Source organism: Rhinopithecus bieti, unplaced genomic scaffold, assembly GCF_001698545.2.
Source record: "Rhinopithecus bieti isolate Rb0 unplaced genomic scaffold, ASM169854v2 scaffold_35305, whole genome shotgun sequence".
NCBI lineage: Eukaryota > Metazoa > Chordata > Mammalia > Primates > Cercopithecidae > Rhinopithecus > Rhinopithecus bieti.
Genome location: NW_016814878.1, coordinates 96,338 through 115,600, shown reverse-complemented (window position 1 = coordinate 115,600; position 19,263 = coordinate 96,338). Strand labels below are relative to the sequence as shown.

Sequence of the window (19,263 nt, the reverse complement as noted above, 5' to 3'; positions counted from 1 at the left end):
GTATCCTTAGTTACAGCATTTCTTTAGTTTTTAACGTCTTTCTACTTTAGTCTAACATAAGTAATGATGAAATATACTCAATAGGTGAAATGTAGCTGTCGCAAACAATAATGAGTATCTGATTAGGCAGAATTGGCAACTTTTACATCTCTAGCCAAGACATCTTTGATGAATAATACTAAAATGAATGTGAATTAGTGGTACATTTTAGAAAAATACATTTTGAAAAGATATAGCTCAAATCATCTTATTCAAATTTCAAAATTAAGAAAAAAACTAGAAAACTAGTATCTTAGCTGATATTTAAGTATAGACTAATGCTCAAAAATGAGCCAACAGGTCTAGACAGTCACCTCAAAAATAAATACCAGGCAGTTTATTGTGGCTTTTCAGAATATTTTTTATATAAGATTGATATTATATAATAATTTGAAATTTTCAAACAATCTGTTATTATGTGTCTTATCTACTTTTTATTCAAAATTTCACCATTAATATTGAGTGCTGCTTCATTTATTTAAAGTGAGAATTATTTCAGCAATGCTTATATCATTGTTATGCCCTGAACTATAAATTCTTGTTAAATCAGGTAGAAAAGAACAGTTCATAGTATTACTAACAATTAACCCTCTCCATTGTCAGTGTGATTTTTTTTTAGTATGTGGCAGTTTAAACTTTAACATGGTGAATTAATCTCAGAATGTTTATTGAATACATTTTTCTGTACCTTGATAGTATTTTTTTAAAATTTCTCTGAATTTATTATAAAAATAAAATTCTAGTTTTTAAAATAAAGACAATGGTGTATGTTGACATTATATCTGAACAAGCATATGATTAATATTTTCTTAATTGTTGATTTTTTTCTTTTAATATTTGTCTTTCCTAATTGACATTTTCTTCTTGAAAATTGTACCTAAGTGAATACACAGTAGAAAGATCCAGTATATAGAAATATAAAAGGAATGAAATCAGCAACTCTTTACTTTGGAACAAAGGTGTAATTCTCATTTGCATAGTTAAGATTATTGTTATTCTTATCTCTTAGTGTACCTGAAGCTTTCTTTAAAACCTTTCAACCTTAAATGTGGCTAAATAACCTGTTTTCTGCATTTAGCAACAAACTATATTTCCTCTTCTAAATAGATTCAGGAATTACTCTACTTAGCATTTCTGCTATTTGTTTGGCTTGTTGCTCTCCATAGGAAACATATTTTTCTAACATATTTATCTCTTACAGTAGAAAATGTTTTTCCTTTCAGACTGCTTTTTCATAATGTCCTATAGTATAAATTTATTCTTTTCACAGTGTAATTTATGACTTTTATTTTTTCATCTAGGATTTTCTGCCGTCTCTTGGCAAAAATGGCAAATAGTGATGCTGTTCTGAAGAGACTGGAGCAGAAGGGTGCAGAGGCAGATCAAATCATTGAATATCTTAAGCAGCAAGTTTCTCTACTTAAGGAGAAAGCAAGTAAGAAAATTTAAAATTTTTGAGGAGATACTTAAAATGAATTCATACAATGACGGAGAAATAATAATGTTTACCATATAAGTTATTTAAGTTTTACTTAGAAGTTTCTGTTATATGTAGAAAAATATCAAACCTGAACCTCTACCTTCAGGACTTCAGTTGACTTTGGTTTTTTTTGTTTAAATGTATTTTATTCTCAATAGTCAATGTCAGAATAGAAATTTCAAAATTTTTTGCTGTCACTAGTAGAAATAAATACTTTCCTACATTTTATAAGCTAATGGCTTACAAAAACCTGTATTTACTCTCCAGAAACGTTATCAATTTTTTTTTCTAATTTTACCATACCACTTTATTTGTTTCTTTTTTAATAATGTTTCTCGAGATTTTCAAATTATTTTCTTAAAATTTTACTCTCTTTTATTAATAAGATAAAGAGATTGGACATGGTCATTGCTTGTAGAATCTAATATACGTTATAAATTGAATTTTGTCTTCTATAGGTGGCCATTTCATAGCATCTTGACGAGCATTTTAGTTTTGCCAGTTTGAAAATCTTTCTACTTATTCTTCACCTTTATATTATTCTTTGGTAGCCTATGCTGATAGTTTTGGTCGCCTATGCTGGTAGTTTTGGTCAAATTGCTCCCAATTTAGAATAAATGCTTTATAAAATCTCTGTTAATATCCTGTAAGGAAAACATTTCCTAGAAAATAACCTACCTATATATAATTTTAAAACATATCTTAATCCTATATATAACAGAGAAGAGAAATAAAAGAAAGGTATAAGTAGTAGTAACAATAATATGTATTTCAGTAAGTAATCCTTCAGCAGGATTATACCACTAAAGGCAGTGTAAGAGGGTCACATGCCACATGATTACATACAAGGAATCATCAAGAATGCAATAGGTACAATGCCAACTAGTATAGGTGTAGAGTCAGACTGCCTTTGTGTAGGTATCTCAGATACCAGAAGCAGATAGTGATGTAGATGATTTATTCAAAATGGTGAGTGATTGATTAGATAATACTTTGAATAAAACGAGGTACAGTCTACTCTTGATTTATGTGGTACTTGATTCATAGAAAATTTAGGATATAATAAGCATGCTGAAAATACTTTGTGTTTATACATAAAGAATAGTTAAAATCTAGGCTCAAATAATTGTTAATAGGATTTTACCTATGCAAATTTATAATAGGCCACTAGAAAGTTCTGCAGAATGTGAAACAGTTCTTCATTTTGCAGGAGTATCCAGCATACTGCAGGACATCTGGCATTCTTGGCCTCTGCCCAATAAATGCCAGTACTAACAATCAAAATAATCTTACAGATTTTCAAAATCCTACCTACAAAGCAGTACCAACCCCACTGAGAACCATTATTTTCTCTTATATTTTGTTGCCCCATTGCATATCTTTAACATATACATTATATTTTGAGCAAATCCTTGAGTTATTTCACTCATTGAATGTTTGATTAGCTTAATTCAGACTTTAGCAATATTCAGCTTCTTTTAAAAGGTAATGACTAAAAGAAAGACATGAGAATAGTTTTGCTTGTGTGGTAACATCTCAGACTTTTAAAAAAATATATGTATAATTTAATATAATGCTTTTCTTTTTTTCAGTATCTGTTATTGACATTTTATTTTTTATTGTTTTAAATTTTTTTGAGACAGGGTCTTGCTCTGTTACCCAGGATGGAGTACAGTGGCACTATCTCGGCTCACACTGCAGTCTCAACCTCCAAGGCTCAATCAGCCCTCCCACCTCAGCTTCCTGAGTAGCTGGAACCACAGGAATGTACCACAACCCCCAGCTACTTTTTGTATTTGTTGTAGAGATGGGGTTTTGCCATGTTGCCCAGGCTGGTCTCAAACTACTGGGCTCAAGTGATCCTCTTGCCTCTGAAAGTACTGGGATTATGGGATTACAGGCATAAGCCACTGCGCCTGGCCACATAGTGACACTTTTGTGCCAACTTCTTAAGTTATTTATCATTGCCCTTTATTATAGCTGCAATGCTGGAAAGGTGTTAATTTGATCTTAGTTAGCATCTTAATAAGAGGAAAATGATTCATAAACAAAGTCTTTCTGTTTTACTCTTGTTTCATATATTTTCTCTCCCTTTCTCTCTCTCTTAAATATCATGTTGTTTTAATAAATACTAAACTGGCATAAAGGTACTGGCCAAACATTTGGTTACACTAGAGCTAGTATTATCCTAGCTCTAGTTATACTGGCTGTCTTCTTTTCAAATAGTATTCACACAAAACCTTTTTTAAAAATGTATTTTAACTAGATGTTCTTGATCCAGTTTTGCAGGCAACTTTGAGGGAAGAGAAGAAACTTCGAGTTGAAAATGCTAAACTGAAGAAAGAAATTGAAGAACTGAAACAAGAGCTAATTCAGGCAGAAATTCAAAATGGAGGTAATTAAATATAGAAAATGAGTAATCCAGAAGTTAAGAAGTTGGCCAGTCACACTAACAGTGAGGAAAGAAGTAAGAATCTATATCCAGGCAACTTGGACAACTTCATAACTTCTGAATGACAGATTTATCAATAAAATGGGGGCATGAATAGAACCTACTTCTTAGAGTATGAGAATTACATGAGTTAATTCGTATAAAGCATTTTGAAAAGTGTTTGGGACATAGTAAGTTCATAATACATGTTAGCTGTTGTTCTTATCTGCAGGTTTCTTAGTTTAGTAATTATTAATTAAATGGGAATCATGCCTTTATTCTTTGATACCTCAATAATGGCTAAAATATGCTTACTTTTTTGGCAGCCATTTTATAGTCTCAGACAGTGGATATTTGATAGCCATATACAGTGAATTTTTCATTTAAAAGGAGTTCCTATGTATGGTTCACAATTTCATATTTTTTATCATATTTATTGGTTTAATATGAATGACATTATTTCATTTTCTGTCTCAGTGAAGCAAATACCATTTCCATCTGGTACTCCACTGCAAGCTAATTCTATGGTTTCTGAAAATGTGGTACAGTCTACACCAGTAACAACTGTATCTTCTGGTACCAAAGAACAGATCAAAGGAGGAACAGGAGACGAAAAGAAAGCAAAAGAGAAAATTGAAAAAAAAGGTATTTTCGACCTTTAAGCATGTTTAGCTCTTGACTGGATTATCAGAAAATGTCAAATTTTGATAATGATGATAATAATAGTATCAAAAATAAAGTTCAGCTTTCATGAGCTAGGATAAAATTAGGAACAATATGATATTGGAACATACAAGCTGGGTCCTAAATGGTGTGTGAATATTGACCAGATTAACGGGGTAAACGTGGCATTTTAGGCAGAGGGACTGGCATAAGTTAAAAGACAAGACAGTAAACATTAAGTATAGAAACCTGTATGTAGTTTGGTATGGCTGAATTTTGGTATCTGTTTGTGGCATGGTTTGAGAGAAGTCAAAGATAGGAAACTGGCTTAGGACCAGTTGTGAAGATAGGAAAAGAACATTCTACCAGTCAAAGCAGACTGTGTGAACTAAGATTTCAGGAATCCATGAGAACTAAAGTAGATAGAAATGTCACCATCCACCTAGGCAACAGCCCTTGAAATCTAGTCATCAACCTTAACCTGTCTCTATTCCCCATTCTTCGTATCTAATTAACCAACAAATTCTATTATTCCTGTCCCCAAAACATACATAGACCCCAGCTCTGCTCTTTCCTTTCGTTAGGTCCTACCTTAGTTCAGGTTTTCACAATCTTTCATCTGAATTAATATTAAAGCCTCATCTTTTCTAGTTTATTTTTAACCTTGCTGCTAAAGCTATTTATTCTAATTATAAATCTGACTTCCTTTCCTCAGATATGTCTGAAAAGGTGCCTTTATAAATAACTATGAATATCTCTCATTATACTTAAACTTATTTACTTTTTTTTTTGGAAAATATACATGACAGAGGGATTTATGAACTAACCCAAGCCAGTTTAGCCTCTAAATCACTTGCCAGTTCGTTTGGCAAACATCAGTAACCTCTTAGTTAGAAGTAGGTAGGGGCTGTACAGCCTCTGCTATATAACTTCACCACTAGGTGGTATGATTATAATGAAAGCGAGTCGGACTAATTCTTCTAGTTTATAAAATATGTTAAGAAGTAGACACAAAACAACTATATAACCTGTTCTTGCAAACTTAGTGGAATCCATATTCTCTTCTCTAAGGAGGGTGCACTGTTCTGGTTCAGGATTAATCAGTCTTCTAGTTAGAGAAGGCAACAAGGCTCTCCTTTGATGGAAGAGGGAGCACACAGGAACACAAGAACAAATGGAATTACGGGATTAGAACACTTCTGTCCAATGCAACTTTCTGTGATAATGGAAATACTCTATATCTGCATTATCCAACATGGTAACCAATGGCCACATGTGGTCATTAAAGATTTGAAATGTGAGTAGTATGACTAAACTGAATTTCTAATCAAAATAATTTTAAATTGAAATTGAAATAACCTATGTGGCTGGCAGCTACCATATTAGACAATGCTGGTTATAGAGGGCTGTTCCATCGGTATTTAGCTGCTAGCTAGGACTGCCAGATTCTGCTCATGCAAGGGCTGTGGTGCCCATATAATCTTTCCAGACTGCTACGTATCTTTTTTCTTTTTTTTTTTTTTTTTTTTTTTTTTGAGACGGAGTCTCGCTCTGTCACCTAGGCTGGAGTACAGTGGCATAATCTCAGCTCTCTTCAACCTTCACCTCCCGGGTTCAAGCAATTCTCTCTTAGCCTCTCGAGTAGCTGGGACTACAGGTGCACGCCACCACACCTGGCTAATTTTTGTATTTTTAATAGAGACAGGGGTTCACCATATTGGTCAGGCTGGTCTCGAACCCCTGATCGCAGGTGATCCACCCGCCTCAGCCTCCCAAAGTGCTGGGATTATAGGCGTGAGCCACCATGCCCAGCCAGACTGCCACACATCTTAATTGAGCATCACTCATTTGTCAGTGAAATATTTCCGAAATTCCTTATGATAATTAACAAAGATCTTGGTATAGATTTTAATATTTGCAATCATTTCTAGAATGGGAATTCCTGATGAAAGTATTTCAAATGCCTAGGAAGTAGATTAGAGTTTTAAAATATATACAATATATTGTATATATAAGTATATAACAATACTGTTATACTACAGTATTTTTTAAGTAAATGCGTATACTTTATCACACAAAATATTAAGATTTTGGTATATTCTGGTAATTTTATTGTACATATTTTCTGTATAATTTGGATTTTACCATTTAAAAAACTGTTGCTAATTTCTTTATGGAAAATGGAATTTTTTTAAAACTTGCTAATGAGATTAAAAATTGGCCAGTATTTTAAGGTAGTTCCATCCTCTCTTTGGTGAACTTATTGTTGTATGAATTATGAATACCTTTACACAGAATCCTCCTTTCCTGCTTCATGCATAATTATTCTTCACTGAGTTTTTATATTTCTTTGTGTATGTCATGTTTATCACATATTCATTATACGTATACATGTCTGTCTTCTTTAAAAGAGATTCTGAGTGCCTTGACAATATGGACTGCCCATCTTACTATTTCCAGTGTCATAGCACTCAGTAAATATATGTTGAAAGATTAAATAAATCTATACTTGAGAAAGAATGCTTCCAAGCTACAACAGCTCATCTTTATACTTTCGATTCAAAGGTAAATAAGGTTTTATTTTGGTTTTACTTTTTTGGGGCCAGAAAAGCTAATTGTAAACCTAAAGAATATGAGTCCTCTTTGCAGGTTACAATTAACTCAGTAGCTAAAATAATCATGTGTTAGTAAGAGATGCATTATCAGCAAATAAATAAAAATGTAATTATGAAAACGTAATCAGAATAAAATATTCTTATCTGCTTAAATAGTTACTATGGATAACCCTGAAATCCTAATACATCTTCAGGGAAATCTAAGAAATGGAGAAATTAATTATATACTTATTAGTGTATATAGTGAGGAGGAAAATATTTTATCAGTGAAATTGTATCCCACTCTAGTTCATTCTGTCATTTGGGTACTGATTGTGGTGTTCTTTCTAAGTAAAGTATTTATCACCTTCCAAAGAGTCATAGTAAAAGTTTTTAGAGGTTTCTCTATTGTCCTGTTTTAGGGAAAGGCAAACTTTTTCTGCCTAAAGCCTTTGTCACAACTACTCAACTTTGCCCCGTTGCAAAAGTACCCATAGATGATATGTAAATGAATGAATATGGTTGTCTTCCAGTAAAACTTTATTTATGAAAACAGGCAACAGGCTGGATATGTCCCATGAGCCATAGTTTGCCAACCTCACACCATGTCTTCAAATAGAAATACAACAGAGAAATAGCTAAAATAGGATTCAAGATTTTATGACTTGGATAATTTTTTTCTTTGTTATTATTTAAGTGAAGGTAGAAGATAAACATTCTTTTGTTTTTTCCTTTTAAGCTCTTCAATATTGATACCATGGAGTTTTCATAGTGTTTTTTTGTTTGGTTTTATTTCTGATGTTTACCCATTCATAAATACTTTTTAGGAGAGAAGAAGGAGAAAAAACAGCAATCAGTAGCTGGAAGTGCCGACTCTAAGCCAATAGATGTTTCCCGTCTGGATCTTCGAATTGGTTGTATCATAACTGCCAGAAAACACCCTGATGCAGATTCTTTGTATGTAGAAGAAGTAGATGTTGGAGAAATAGCCCCAAGGACAGTTGTCAGTGGCTTGGTGAATCATGTTCCTCTTGAACAGGTAATCTGTACAACTGAAATTCCTGTTGTGTACATTCAACATTTTCATTCCCTCTTTCTTGATATCTTTCCATTATAATTTTGTGTACCATACAACATGTGCCATTGTTAATTAGTTCAGTCAATTAGTTTGAATGTGGTTAATTCCACAAAAAAAGCATAAAACCACCAAAAACCTGTAAAACATCTGTAAATTAAGATATAATGCATAAGGATAGGAAGAAGAAAAGGTGTATTATTTTCTCTGTTTTAAAATATTTTACTTTTGTATTTTGCATTAAAAAACTATAGTTATATATATACTATATATGTAAAATCTAACAACAAAATACAAAACATCCCATTTTAACAAATAGAAGAATACTATTAAAAATTGCAAGTTCAATCTCCATGATCCCCTCTCCTCATTTTTCCTCAAGTATGAAAGTATTTTTTGGGTTTTAGAGAAATAAAACTTGTTCTCATACTTTTAGATTGATGCTTTCTGGGTTTATAATACATGATTTTAAAAAGCAAGGAATGATAAAATTCCATCATGAAACAGTGATAAAGATAATTATGATGACTGTTATGTTAGAAGTACTTAATAGATAAATTTTTTTCACATGCTATTTTATTTCTTACTATGTACAACTCTCAGTAGTATCATCCCCATTTACAGATGACATTTAGGAAAGTGAACTAAGTTATATATCTCTATCTATAGAGATACATATATATACAGTCATTATATATATATACACACTCATTATATATATACACGTACTCATTTTATATATACACACACACACACACACTTATTTATCTCACTCTAAGGCCGATTATCTTTAATCCCTATACTGTTCACCTTTACTGTTTACCATTCAAGGTGGAGTTAGTCATGAAGCTTCTAACTACAGATACTGTGTAGTTTATAGAGCCATGCATATGACCAAGGTCACAAATTACAAACTGCTGGGCCAAGGAAAGAATGCAATCCCAAAAAGTTTCAGTTTATCTTTCATAGTATTTCATAAAATACTTACACATGGAATTTTACATGAAAATCCTGATGTCTTGTTTCTTAATTCAGAACTAAGCCCCACCCCCACCCTTCCCATCCCCCTGCTGTTTTCTTAAGACAGAAATTGGTTAACACTTAGTAATGGATAGCATTACTTTAGGTGGAAGTTAGACTCTTTAACACAGTTTCAACCATTCCATAGTTGAGGTGCAAGGTCAGTTGTGATTATTTGGTGTTTATCTTTACTTTTCTGCTAGTGTTATACTTACGGAAGGTTAAGGAGAGACTCAAGTATCTTTTTTTACCATGTCTCAAAAAAGCAAGAGTGTTACTTGTTTTTTCTGTCTAGGGTTCCTTACTTATTTCCTTTACTTATTTGGTAGACAGTTGTATCAGAAGTGCATCAAAATTGTAGTTTTGATCCCTGGCCTGGGCTTTTGTTTTGGCTCTCTAATTTCAGCATTGCTGGAACACGGTACAGGTAATAGATCAATATTGACCTATCATCAAGAGTACAAGGAAGTGATTGCTTCTGTTTCCTACTTAACAAGCTCATTTCTTTTAGGTCTCTAATGATAATTATCTGAGCCAGTGAAGTTTGGGTTTTAAGTGTTTCATAAAAGAAACTAATAGGAGGTTAGAGTATCTCCACTTTTCCTTTCTTCTGGTGAGTTTAGCACTGGGAACTGTGCTTTCGTGTAACTTCAGAAAACAAACCATGGTTACAGTTTATATAATATTATTCTCTATTTAAAATTTAATTCTTTATATAGTGAAATTAGAGCTGGGTATTTGGAATATGTTAAAAGTATTGATGGTATATTTTATGAAGGATAACTTTGCGTGATAACCGTTTTAAAAGCAAATTGATACTCCATGATGATACCCTTCAGAGCAGTGTTTTCTAACTGTTGCTCTTTTTTTCTTATAAGCTTTCAAACCTCCTCAACAAAGGTTTACTTTCTTCCTTTTTCTTTACTTTTGAATACCATATTTACTTTCTTGAAGAAATAAGTGGTTTTTAAAAAATCTAGTAACAGTGGAAAGAATCAAAGACAGTAATAGTTTTAAATGTCCTCTTTCTAGATGTCTTCTATAGTGATTTGAATCATCTACCTATTTCCTCTGTCCCATGGTGCTTCGGAGATATTGCAAAGAATATGGATTTCAACATTAAGATAGTTCTGCCTTTGTTTATTGCTACTCTGCTGCTTCTTGGTTTTGTGAACTTGAACAAATAGCTGTGTTCATTCAATTATATTTATAGCTGCAAGTATTTATTAAGCACCTAAGTGAAGGATACAGAAACAAATGAAAATACAGAGATAGATAAACTTTTTGTTCTTTTTTTTTTTTTGAGACAGAGTCTCACTCTGTCATCTAGGCTGGAGTGCAGTGGGGCAATCTCAGCTCACTACAACCACTGCCTGCCTCCCGGATTCAAGCAGTTCTCCTGCCTTAACCTGCCAAGTAGCCCACCATGCCCGGCTAGTTTTTTGTATTTTTATTGGAGACGGGATTTCACTGTGTTGACCAGCCTGGTCTCGAACTCCTGACCTCAGATGATCCACCTGCCTTTGCCTCCCAAAATGCTGGGATTACAGGTGTGAACCATCACACCCAAGCAGCAAACATATTTTTAAAAATAGCCCTGCCTTTATGAAGCTCACATTCGTATAAGGGAGTCAGAAATATTACCGAGGCATAAGTAAATATTTAGTATGTTAAATAGTGATAAGTGCCAAGAGAAAAATCAAATAGGGAAATAATCTAGTAAGTATCAAAGCCAGGATGATATTGATATTTTATATAAAGTACCCAGGGAAGACTTCATAAAGAAAGTGACTTTTGAGTAAAGGTCTAAGAAAATGAAAGCAAGTCATGTGTTTATCTGGCTGAAGAGCATTTCAGGCAGCCCGGGGAGAGATGGATGCCTGGGATGTTCAAGGAACAGGAGGCCGATATGAATAGAGCAGGGTTAATAACTGAGAAAGTTATGGGAGATGAAATCAGAGATAAGGATGCCAAATGTCTTATAGATCATTGTAAAGAGTTTGGCATTTTTTCTGAGTAAGATGAAAGCCATTGTAGGATTTTAGAGCAAAAGAATAACATTGGTCAGCCTGACATTTTAATAGGATCATTCTGGCTGCTCTGTTGATGGGAGGAAGATGGAATTAAGGAGATCAGTGAAGTTTCTCTTATCTAGGAAAAAAGAAATAGACTTGGCATATGCATGTGCTTTTTTTACTTTTTAATATTTATGTTACGTAGGACCAGGACTGATTCACAACTCCTTATGAAGTTAGGAGCCCTAGAGAAAAGAACCAACTGATCTTGAGCCAGCTTAAATTGGAAAAACTCCTCATTTGGGCTTCATCTTTTCTGTTCTTATAAGTTGTGGACTATTTTTTCTCTTCCAGCAGCCATCATTCACAACCATAAGCAAAACTATTTTATCAACATCTGCATCTAACCCATCAAGATACAACCTAAAATAAAAGTTAAAAAAAAAAAAAAGATAGTACTAGTAGACATTCTATAAAGCAGGAACACTTAGTACTCAAAATTACATACTCTATTTTGTAGGTTGTACATTTTTCTAGGGAAAAGGTTCATAGCTATCATCAGATCTTTAAAGGATTGCTTCTAACTAATCCTTTTGCTACTCTTAAACATTTTTGCTGTAACTTTTAAGTTCTCATATATGTGACATTGTCAAGTTATTTGAAGCATTTGAAGAGAAATATTGTTTATGAAGACTCCCTAATTCATTTTAAATTTGACTCTTAGGCTCATTTTTTAAAATCACAGTATTTCAGAGTAAATTCGCATATAACATTTATTTTATAATACCATCTTTTATCTAGAATGCTTCTTTTTTTCTCCTTCAAGCAATAATCCTCTTGTATGATTCATTTTAAAATGTTGAAAGAATTTAAATAACTATATTTCTTACTTTTGCTAGTTGGAGAAAAAAATTAAGACACTTCAAATTTGAAGATTAAAGAAATTTCTGTTTGCTTCCATTAAAAAGTTGTAGAAATAGCCCTGCATGTTAGTTGCATGATGCATGATGCTGGAATTGTTAAATGATCTTTTTTTTTTTTTTTCTGAGACAGGGTCTCACTCTTGCCCAAGCTAGAATTCAGTGGCATAATCAAGGCTCATTGCAGCCTCCAGACTCAAGCAGTCCTTCCACCTCAGCCTCCCAAGTAGCTGGGACTATAGCCGCATGCCACCATGCCCAGTGAATTTTTTTATTTTTTGTAGAGACTGGGTTTTGCCATTTTGCCCAGTCTGATCTTGAAAAAAAACACTGGGCTCCAGCAATCTGCCTGCCTCAGCTTCCCAAGAAGCTGGGATTATAGGAGTGAGCCACCATGCCCAACCAATTTTTTTTTAAATTAAAAAATAAATGTAGCATAGCTCTGGAAATGATCAAATGTATAGGGAAGAAAATGCACATGTGTAAATGTGTCCATTTTAATTCTAATGCTAGGCTAAATGCTTTATATGCATGTTATGATTTAATCCTTATGACAACTCTTCAATATTATTTCTCTCATTTTTGAGGAAACAGGAATGTCAACTTCATGCATTCTCATTGCTAGTAAATGGCAGCTGAAATTCACAACCAAATCTATTTCACTCATTTATTTATTCATTCAGTAAATTTTTAACTGAAATTCCTCTGCTCTTTCAACCATAATGTATTATCAATTTGGAGGAATTTTTTTTTTCATGTTTATGCAAAGCTTTGTAACAACAATAAGAGACTTTGGGCACACAAAGACAAAGGTACATCCACAAAAGTAGAACATTTGATACTTAGCATATTAGATGTAGCTTAATGTAGTCTGGATATGATTAGGCTTAATCTGTGTACATCTTTACTTACCAGTTTATATTTCATACAGATGCAAAATCGGATGGTGATTTTACTTTGTAACCTGAAACCTGCAAAGATGAGGGGAGTATTATCTCAAGCAATGGTCATGTGTGCTAGTTCACCAGAGAAAGTTGAAATCTTGGCTCCTCCAAATGGGTCTGTTCCCGGAGACAGAATTACTTTTGATGCTTTCCCAGGTGGGTATTTACTAGTAATTAACTTAATAGTTTTGGAATCAGTTATCAAAGTGATGTTTGTAATGTTTAAAGGTTAAAATCAGTCCTGTGTAAGAATCGTAAGTCTTAAATTAAATGACCATTATTAACTATTGTTTTTTCAAATTTGGCTCAAGATGACACATTGAGTAAACCTTGTAACCATTCTCCTCCCCACGAATGTACATGTATGAAACACCTGATATGATTTGACTATGTCCCCACCAAAATCTCATCTTAAATTGTAACTCCCATAATCCCCACATGTCATGGGAGGGACCCAATGGGAGGTAACTGAATCCTGGGGGCAGGTTTTGCCTGTGCTGTTCTCATGATGGTAAATAAGTCTCATGGGATCTTATGGTTTTATTAAAGGGCAGTTCCCCCACACGCACTGTCTTGCTTGCTACTATATAAGACATGCCTTTGCTCCTCCTTTGTCTTGTGCCATGATTGTGAGGCCTCTGCAGCCATGTGGAACTGTGGGTCAATTAAAACTCTTTCTTTTATATATTACCCAGCCTTGGGTGTATCTTTATTAGCAGTGTGAGGATAGACTAATACAGTAAATTGATACTGGGTAGTAGAGCGCTGCTGTAAAGATACCTGAAAGTGTAGAAGCGACTTTGGAACTCTGTAACAGGCAGAAGTTGGAACAGTTTGGAGGGTTCAGAAAAAGATAGGAAAATGTGAAACAGTTTGGCACTTCCTGGATACTTGCAGGGCTCAGGAGATAGGAAAATGTGGGAAAGTTTGGAACTTTCTAGAGACTTGTTGAATGGCTTTGACCAAAATGCTGATAGTGATATGGACAATAAAGTCAAAGCTGAGGTGGTCTCAGATAGAGATGAGGAACTTGTTGGGAACTGAAGCAAAAGTGACTCTTGCTAAGCTTTAGCAAAGAGACTGGTGGCATTTTGCCCTTTCCCTAGAGATCTGTGGAACTTTGAACTTGAGACAGATGATTTGGGGTATCTGGCAGAAGAAATTTCTAAGCAGCAGAGCATTTAAGAGGTGACTTGGGTGCTCCTAAGCATTCAGTTTTATTCATTCACAAATACATGGTTTGGAATTGGAACATGTTTAAAAGGGAAGCAGAGCATAAAAGTCTGAAAAATGTTCAGACTATCGATGCAGTAGGAAAGAAAAACCCGTTTCTGCCAGCTGCAGAAATTTGCATAAGCAATGAGAAACCAAATGTTAATTGCCAAGACAATGGGGAAAACGTCTCCAGGGCATTTCAAAGACCTTCACAGCAGCCCCTCCCATCACAGGACCTGAAGAGGAAAAAATGATTTCCTGAGCTGGGCCCAGGGCCCCCATGCTGTGTGCAGCTTAGGGACTAGGTGCCCTGCTTCCCAGCTGCTCCAGCCATGGCTAAAAAGGGCCAAGGTACAGCTCAGGCCCTTGCTTTAGAGAGTGCAAGCCCTAAGCCTTGGCAGCTTCCACATGGTGTTGAGCCTATGGAGGCACAGAAATCAAGAATTGAGGTTTGGGAGCCTCTGCCTAGATTTCAGAAGATGTATGGAAACCCCTGTATGTCCTGGCAGCAATTTGCTGCAGGAGCAGGGCTGTCGTGAACCTCTACTAGGACAGTGCAGAAAGGAACTGTGGGATGGGACCCCCCACACACAGAATCCCCACTGGGGCACTGCCTAGTGGAGCTGTGAGAAGAGGGCCACTGTCCTCCAGACCCTAGAATCGTAGATCCACCCACAGCTTCCACAGTGTGCCTGGAAAAGCTATAGACACTCAACACCAGCCTGTGAAAGCAGCTGGGATGGTGGCTGTGCCCTACAAAGCCACGGGTAGAGCTACCCAAGGCCATGGCAGCCCACCTCTTTCATCAGCATGACCTGCATGTGAGACATGGAGTCAAAGGAGATTATTTTGGAACTTTGAGGTTTAATGACTACCCCATTGGATTTTGGACTTGGATGGGGCCTGTAGGCCCTTTGTTTTGGTCAATTTCTCCCATTTGGAATGGTGTATTTACCCAATGCCTGTACCCCCAATGTATCTGGGAAGTAACTAACTTGCTTTTGATTTTATGGCTCATAGGCAGAAGGGACTTGCCTTGTCTCAGATGATATGTTGGACTGTGGACTTTTGAATTAATACTGAAATGAGTTAAGACTTTGAGGGACTGTTGGGAAGGCGTGATTGGTTTTGAAATGTGAGGACATGAGATTTGGGAGGCGCCGGGGTGAAATGATATGGTTTGGCTGTGTCCCCACCCAAATCTCATCTTGAATTATAGCTCCCACAATTTTCACCTGTCGTGGGAGGGACCTAGTAGGAAGTAACTGAATACTGGGGGAGGGTTTTTCCTGTGCTGTTCTCATGATAGTGAATAAGTCTCATGAGAGCTGATGGTTTTATAAAAGGGCAGTTCCCATACACAACGCGCTCTTGCCTGCTGCCTTGTAACATATGCTCCTCTTTAACCTTCTGCCATGATGGTGAGACCTCCATAGCCATGTGAAACTGTAAGTCAGTTAAACCTCTTTCCTTTAGAAATTACCCAACCTCAGGTATATCTTTATTAGCAGCGTGAGAACAGACTAACACAACACCGCAGAGAGATTTTATCCTAACTAAAGCAATAATATTAATACCAACATAGCAGAAAAGTATGACGTGGAGAGAGAACAGATTAATGTGCTGCAAAATCACTTATGCTGTAGATTGTCTCATGCTGCAGTACAGAAAGACAGAGATGAAAAGTTTAGATTTATAATTATAAATTTCATCTAATAATATACTTGCACATGTTTTTACTCAACTTCAGGATATAGAGAAAATATCTAAGTTAAAATGTAATGATTTTAATAATCTAAAAGGAAGTTTCATTTTGTATTGCCTGTTTTCTCTAATAAAAATACTCCTGAGACAGAAAAATACTCTTGAGACAGATGAAGCTTCATAATGTGTGAGAAAGTTTCTTAAAATAGGTCTTTGAAGCAGAAGAGAAAGGATTCTTGGCAGATATAGAATAAGTATTTATCTCATATAAGAGGAAGGACCTGATAAAAGAAAAAACAGTTAGAAATTAAAAGACTGCATTTAAAGGATATTTATTTGACTAGAGTAATTGGGAAAGGCAGATATAAATAAAGATAAATGTAATTAGGTTCAAAAGTAAGAACACTTTGGAGACATATTTGTAGAAATGACTCAGGATTTGTGTGTGTGTGTGTGTGTGAGCGAATTATTAGTGGTGCAATAAAATTAAACTAAGTTTTTTTGGAGTTTTTTTCAACTTGTATTTTAGGCTCAAGGGATACAGATTTCTTATACTGGCAAATTGTATGTCCTTTAGGTTTAGTGTAGGAGTGATCCCATCACCCAGGTAGTGAGCATAGTACCTAATAGGTGATTTTTCAACCCTCACCCCACTCCTGACCTCCCTCCTAGTAGTACTCAGTGCGTTTTATTTCCATCTTCATGTCTGTGTATACTCAATGTTTAGGTTTAGCTCTCACTTATAAGTGAAGACATATTGTATTTGATTTCCTGTTCCTGTGTTGAGTTACTTAGGATAATGGCTTCCAGCTGCATCCATGTTGCTGCAAAGGATATAATTTTCTTTTTTTAAGGCTGCATGGTATTCCATAGTATATGTGTACCACATTTTTTAAATCCAATCCACTGTTAATGGACACCTGAGTTGATTCCATGTCTTTGCTATTGTGAAGAGTGCTGCAGTGAACATACAAGTGTATTTGTCTTTTTGGTAGAATAATCTATTTTTCTTTGAGTATATACCCAGTAATGGGATTGCTAGGTCAAATGGTAGTTCTGTTTTAAGTTCTCTGAGAAACTCCAAACTGTTTTTCACAGTGGCCGAACTAATTTTCATTCCCTTTTCTCTACCACCTTGCCAACAGCTGTGTTTTTTTTGTTTTTTTTTTGTTTGTTTGTTTGTTTTTTGTCTTCTTAACAGCCATTGTGACTGGTATGAGATGGTATCTCATTGTGGTTTTGATTTGCACTTATGTGATGTTGAGCATTTTGATACTTGTTTGCAACATATATGTCTTTGGTTGAGAAGTGTCTGTTCATGTTCTTTGTCCATGTTTTAATGGAGTTATTTGTTTTTTGCTTGTTGAATTAAGTTCCTTATGGATTCTAGATATTAGAGTTTTGTTGGATGCATAGTTTGCGAATATTTTTTCCCATTCCTTAGTGTGTCTGTTTACTCTGCTGATAGTTTATTTTGCCATGCAGAAGCTCTTTAGTTTAATCAGCTCCCACTTGTCAACTTTTGTTTTTGTTGCAACTGCTTTTGGAGACTTGATCGTAAATTTTTACCAAAGGTAATATTGAGAAGGGTATTTCCTAGAATTTTGCCAAGGGTGATATTGAGAAGGGTATTTCCTAGATTTTCTTCTAGGATTTTTACAGTTTTAGGTCTTATTTTTAATTATTGAATCCATCTTGAGTTATCTTTTGTACATGGTGAAATATAAGGGTCCTATTTCATTCTTCTGCATATGACTAGCCAGTTATTCCAGCACCGTTTATTGAATAGAGAGTTTTTTCCCATTGCTTGTTATTGTTGACTTGTTGAAAATCAAATGGTTGTAAGTGTGCAGCTTTATTTCCAGGTCCTCTATCTTGTTCCATTTGTCTATGTGTCTGTTTTTGTACCAGTAGTACGCTTCTGTTTTGGTCGCTGTAGCCTTGTAGTATAGTTTGAAGTTGGGTAGTGTGATGCCTCCAGTTATGTTCTTTTTGCTTAGAATTATTCTGTCTATTTGGACTCTTTTCTCATTCCATGCAAATTTTAGAAAAGTTTTTTTCTAATTCTGTTATAAGTGATGTTGTATGTAGTTTGATAGTAATAGTATTAACTCTGTAGATTAGTTTGGGCAGTAAGGCAATTTTAACAATACTGATTTTTCCAATCCATGAGTGTACAATGTTTTTCCTTGTGTTTGTATCATCTGTGATTTCTTTCAGCAGTATTTTATAGTTCTCCTTGTAGAGATCTTTCACCTCCTTCATTCGGTGCATTCCTAGATATTTCATTTTTTGTGTGCCTATTGTAATTGGGATTGTGTTCTTGATTTGACTCTCAGCTTGAACTTTGGTGTATAGAAATGCTGCTGATTTTTGTGCATTGATTTTATATCCAGAAACTTTACTAAAGTCATTTATCAGCTCTGGGGGCCTTTTGACGAGTCTTTAGTGTTTTTTAGGTACAGAATCATAACTCAGTGAAGAGAGATAATTTGACTTCTTCTTTTCCTATTTGGATGCCTTTTCTTTCTCTTGCTTGATTGCTCTATCTAGGACTTCCAGTTCTGTGTTGAAGAGGAGTGATGAAAGTGGGCATCCCTGTTTTGTTCCAGTTTTCAAGGGAAATGGTTCCAGCTTTTGCCTATTAGGTATTATGTTGGCTGTGGGTTTGCCATAGATAGCCCTTATTATTTTGAAGTATGTTCCTTTGATGCCTAGTCTATTGAGGGTTTTATCATGAAAGCATGTAGATTTTACTTAAAGCTTTTTCTGTATTTGTTGAGACGATTATAAAATTTTGGGTCTTCTATTTACGTGGTGAATCACATTTTTTTTTATTATACTTTAAGTTCTAGGGTGCAAGTGCATAACGTGCAGGTTTGTTACATATGTATACTTGTGCCATGTTGGTGTGCTGCACCCATCAACTCGTCAGCACCCATCAATTCATCATTTATATCATGTATAACTCCCAATGCAATCCCTCCCACCTCCCCCCTCCCCATGATAGGCCCTGGTGTGTGATGTTCCCCTTCCCGAGTCCAGGTGATCTCATTGTTCAGTTCCCACCTATGAGTGAGAACATGCGGTGTTTGGTTTTCTGTTCTTGTGATAGTTTGCTAAGAATGATGGTTTCCAGCTGCATCCATGTCCCTACAAAGGA

At 35.1% G+C, this 19,263-nt stretch overlaps 1 protein-coding gene across 5 annotated transcripts in view; it reads left to right on the top strand.

Annotated features, from left to right (window-relative positions):
- AIMP1 (aminoacyl tRNA synthetase complex interacting multifunctional protein 1) overlaps nucleotides 1-19,263 on the top strand; it is a 38,952-nt gene that overhangs the window by 9,514 nt on the left and 10,175 nt on the right. For 3 of the 5 annotated variants that reach the window (XM_017852590.1, XM_017852593.1, XM_017852592.1), the window contains 4 exons: nucleotides 3,801-3,914; nucleotides 4,428-4,595; nucleotides 8,035-8,246; nucleotides 13,169-13,337. In XM_017852590.1, coding sequence (XP_017708079.1) covers nucleotides 3,801-3,914; nucleotides 4,428-4,595; nucleotides 8,035-8,246; nucleotides 13,169-13,337 — 663 coding nt within the window. Of the gene's footprint in view, nucleotides 1-1,340; nucleotides 1,475-3,800; nucleotides 3,915-4,427; nucleotides 4,596-8,034; nucleotides 8,247-13,168; nucleotides 13,338-19,263 lie in introns of all 5 variants that reach the window. The other 2 variants (XM_017852591.1, XM_017852594.1) reach the window with 1 other exon arrangement.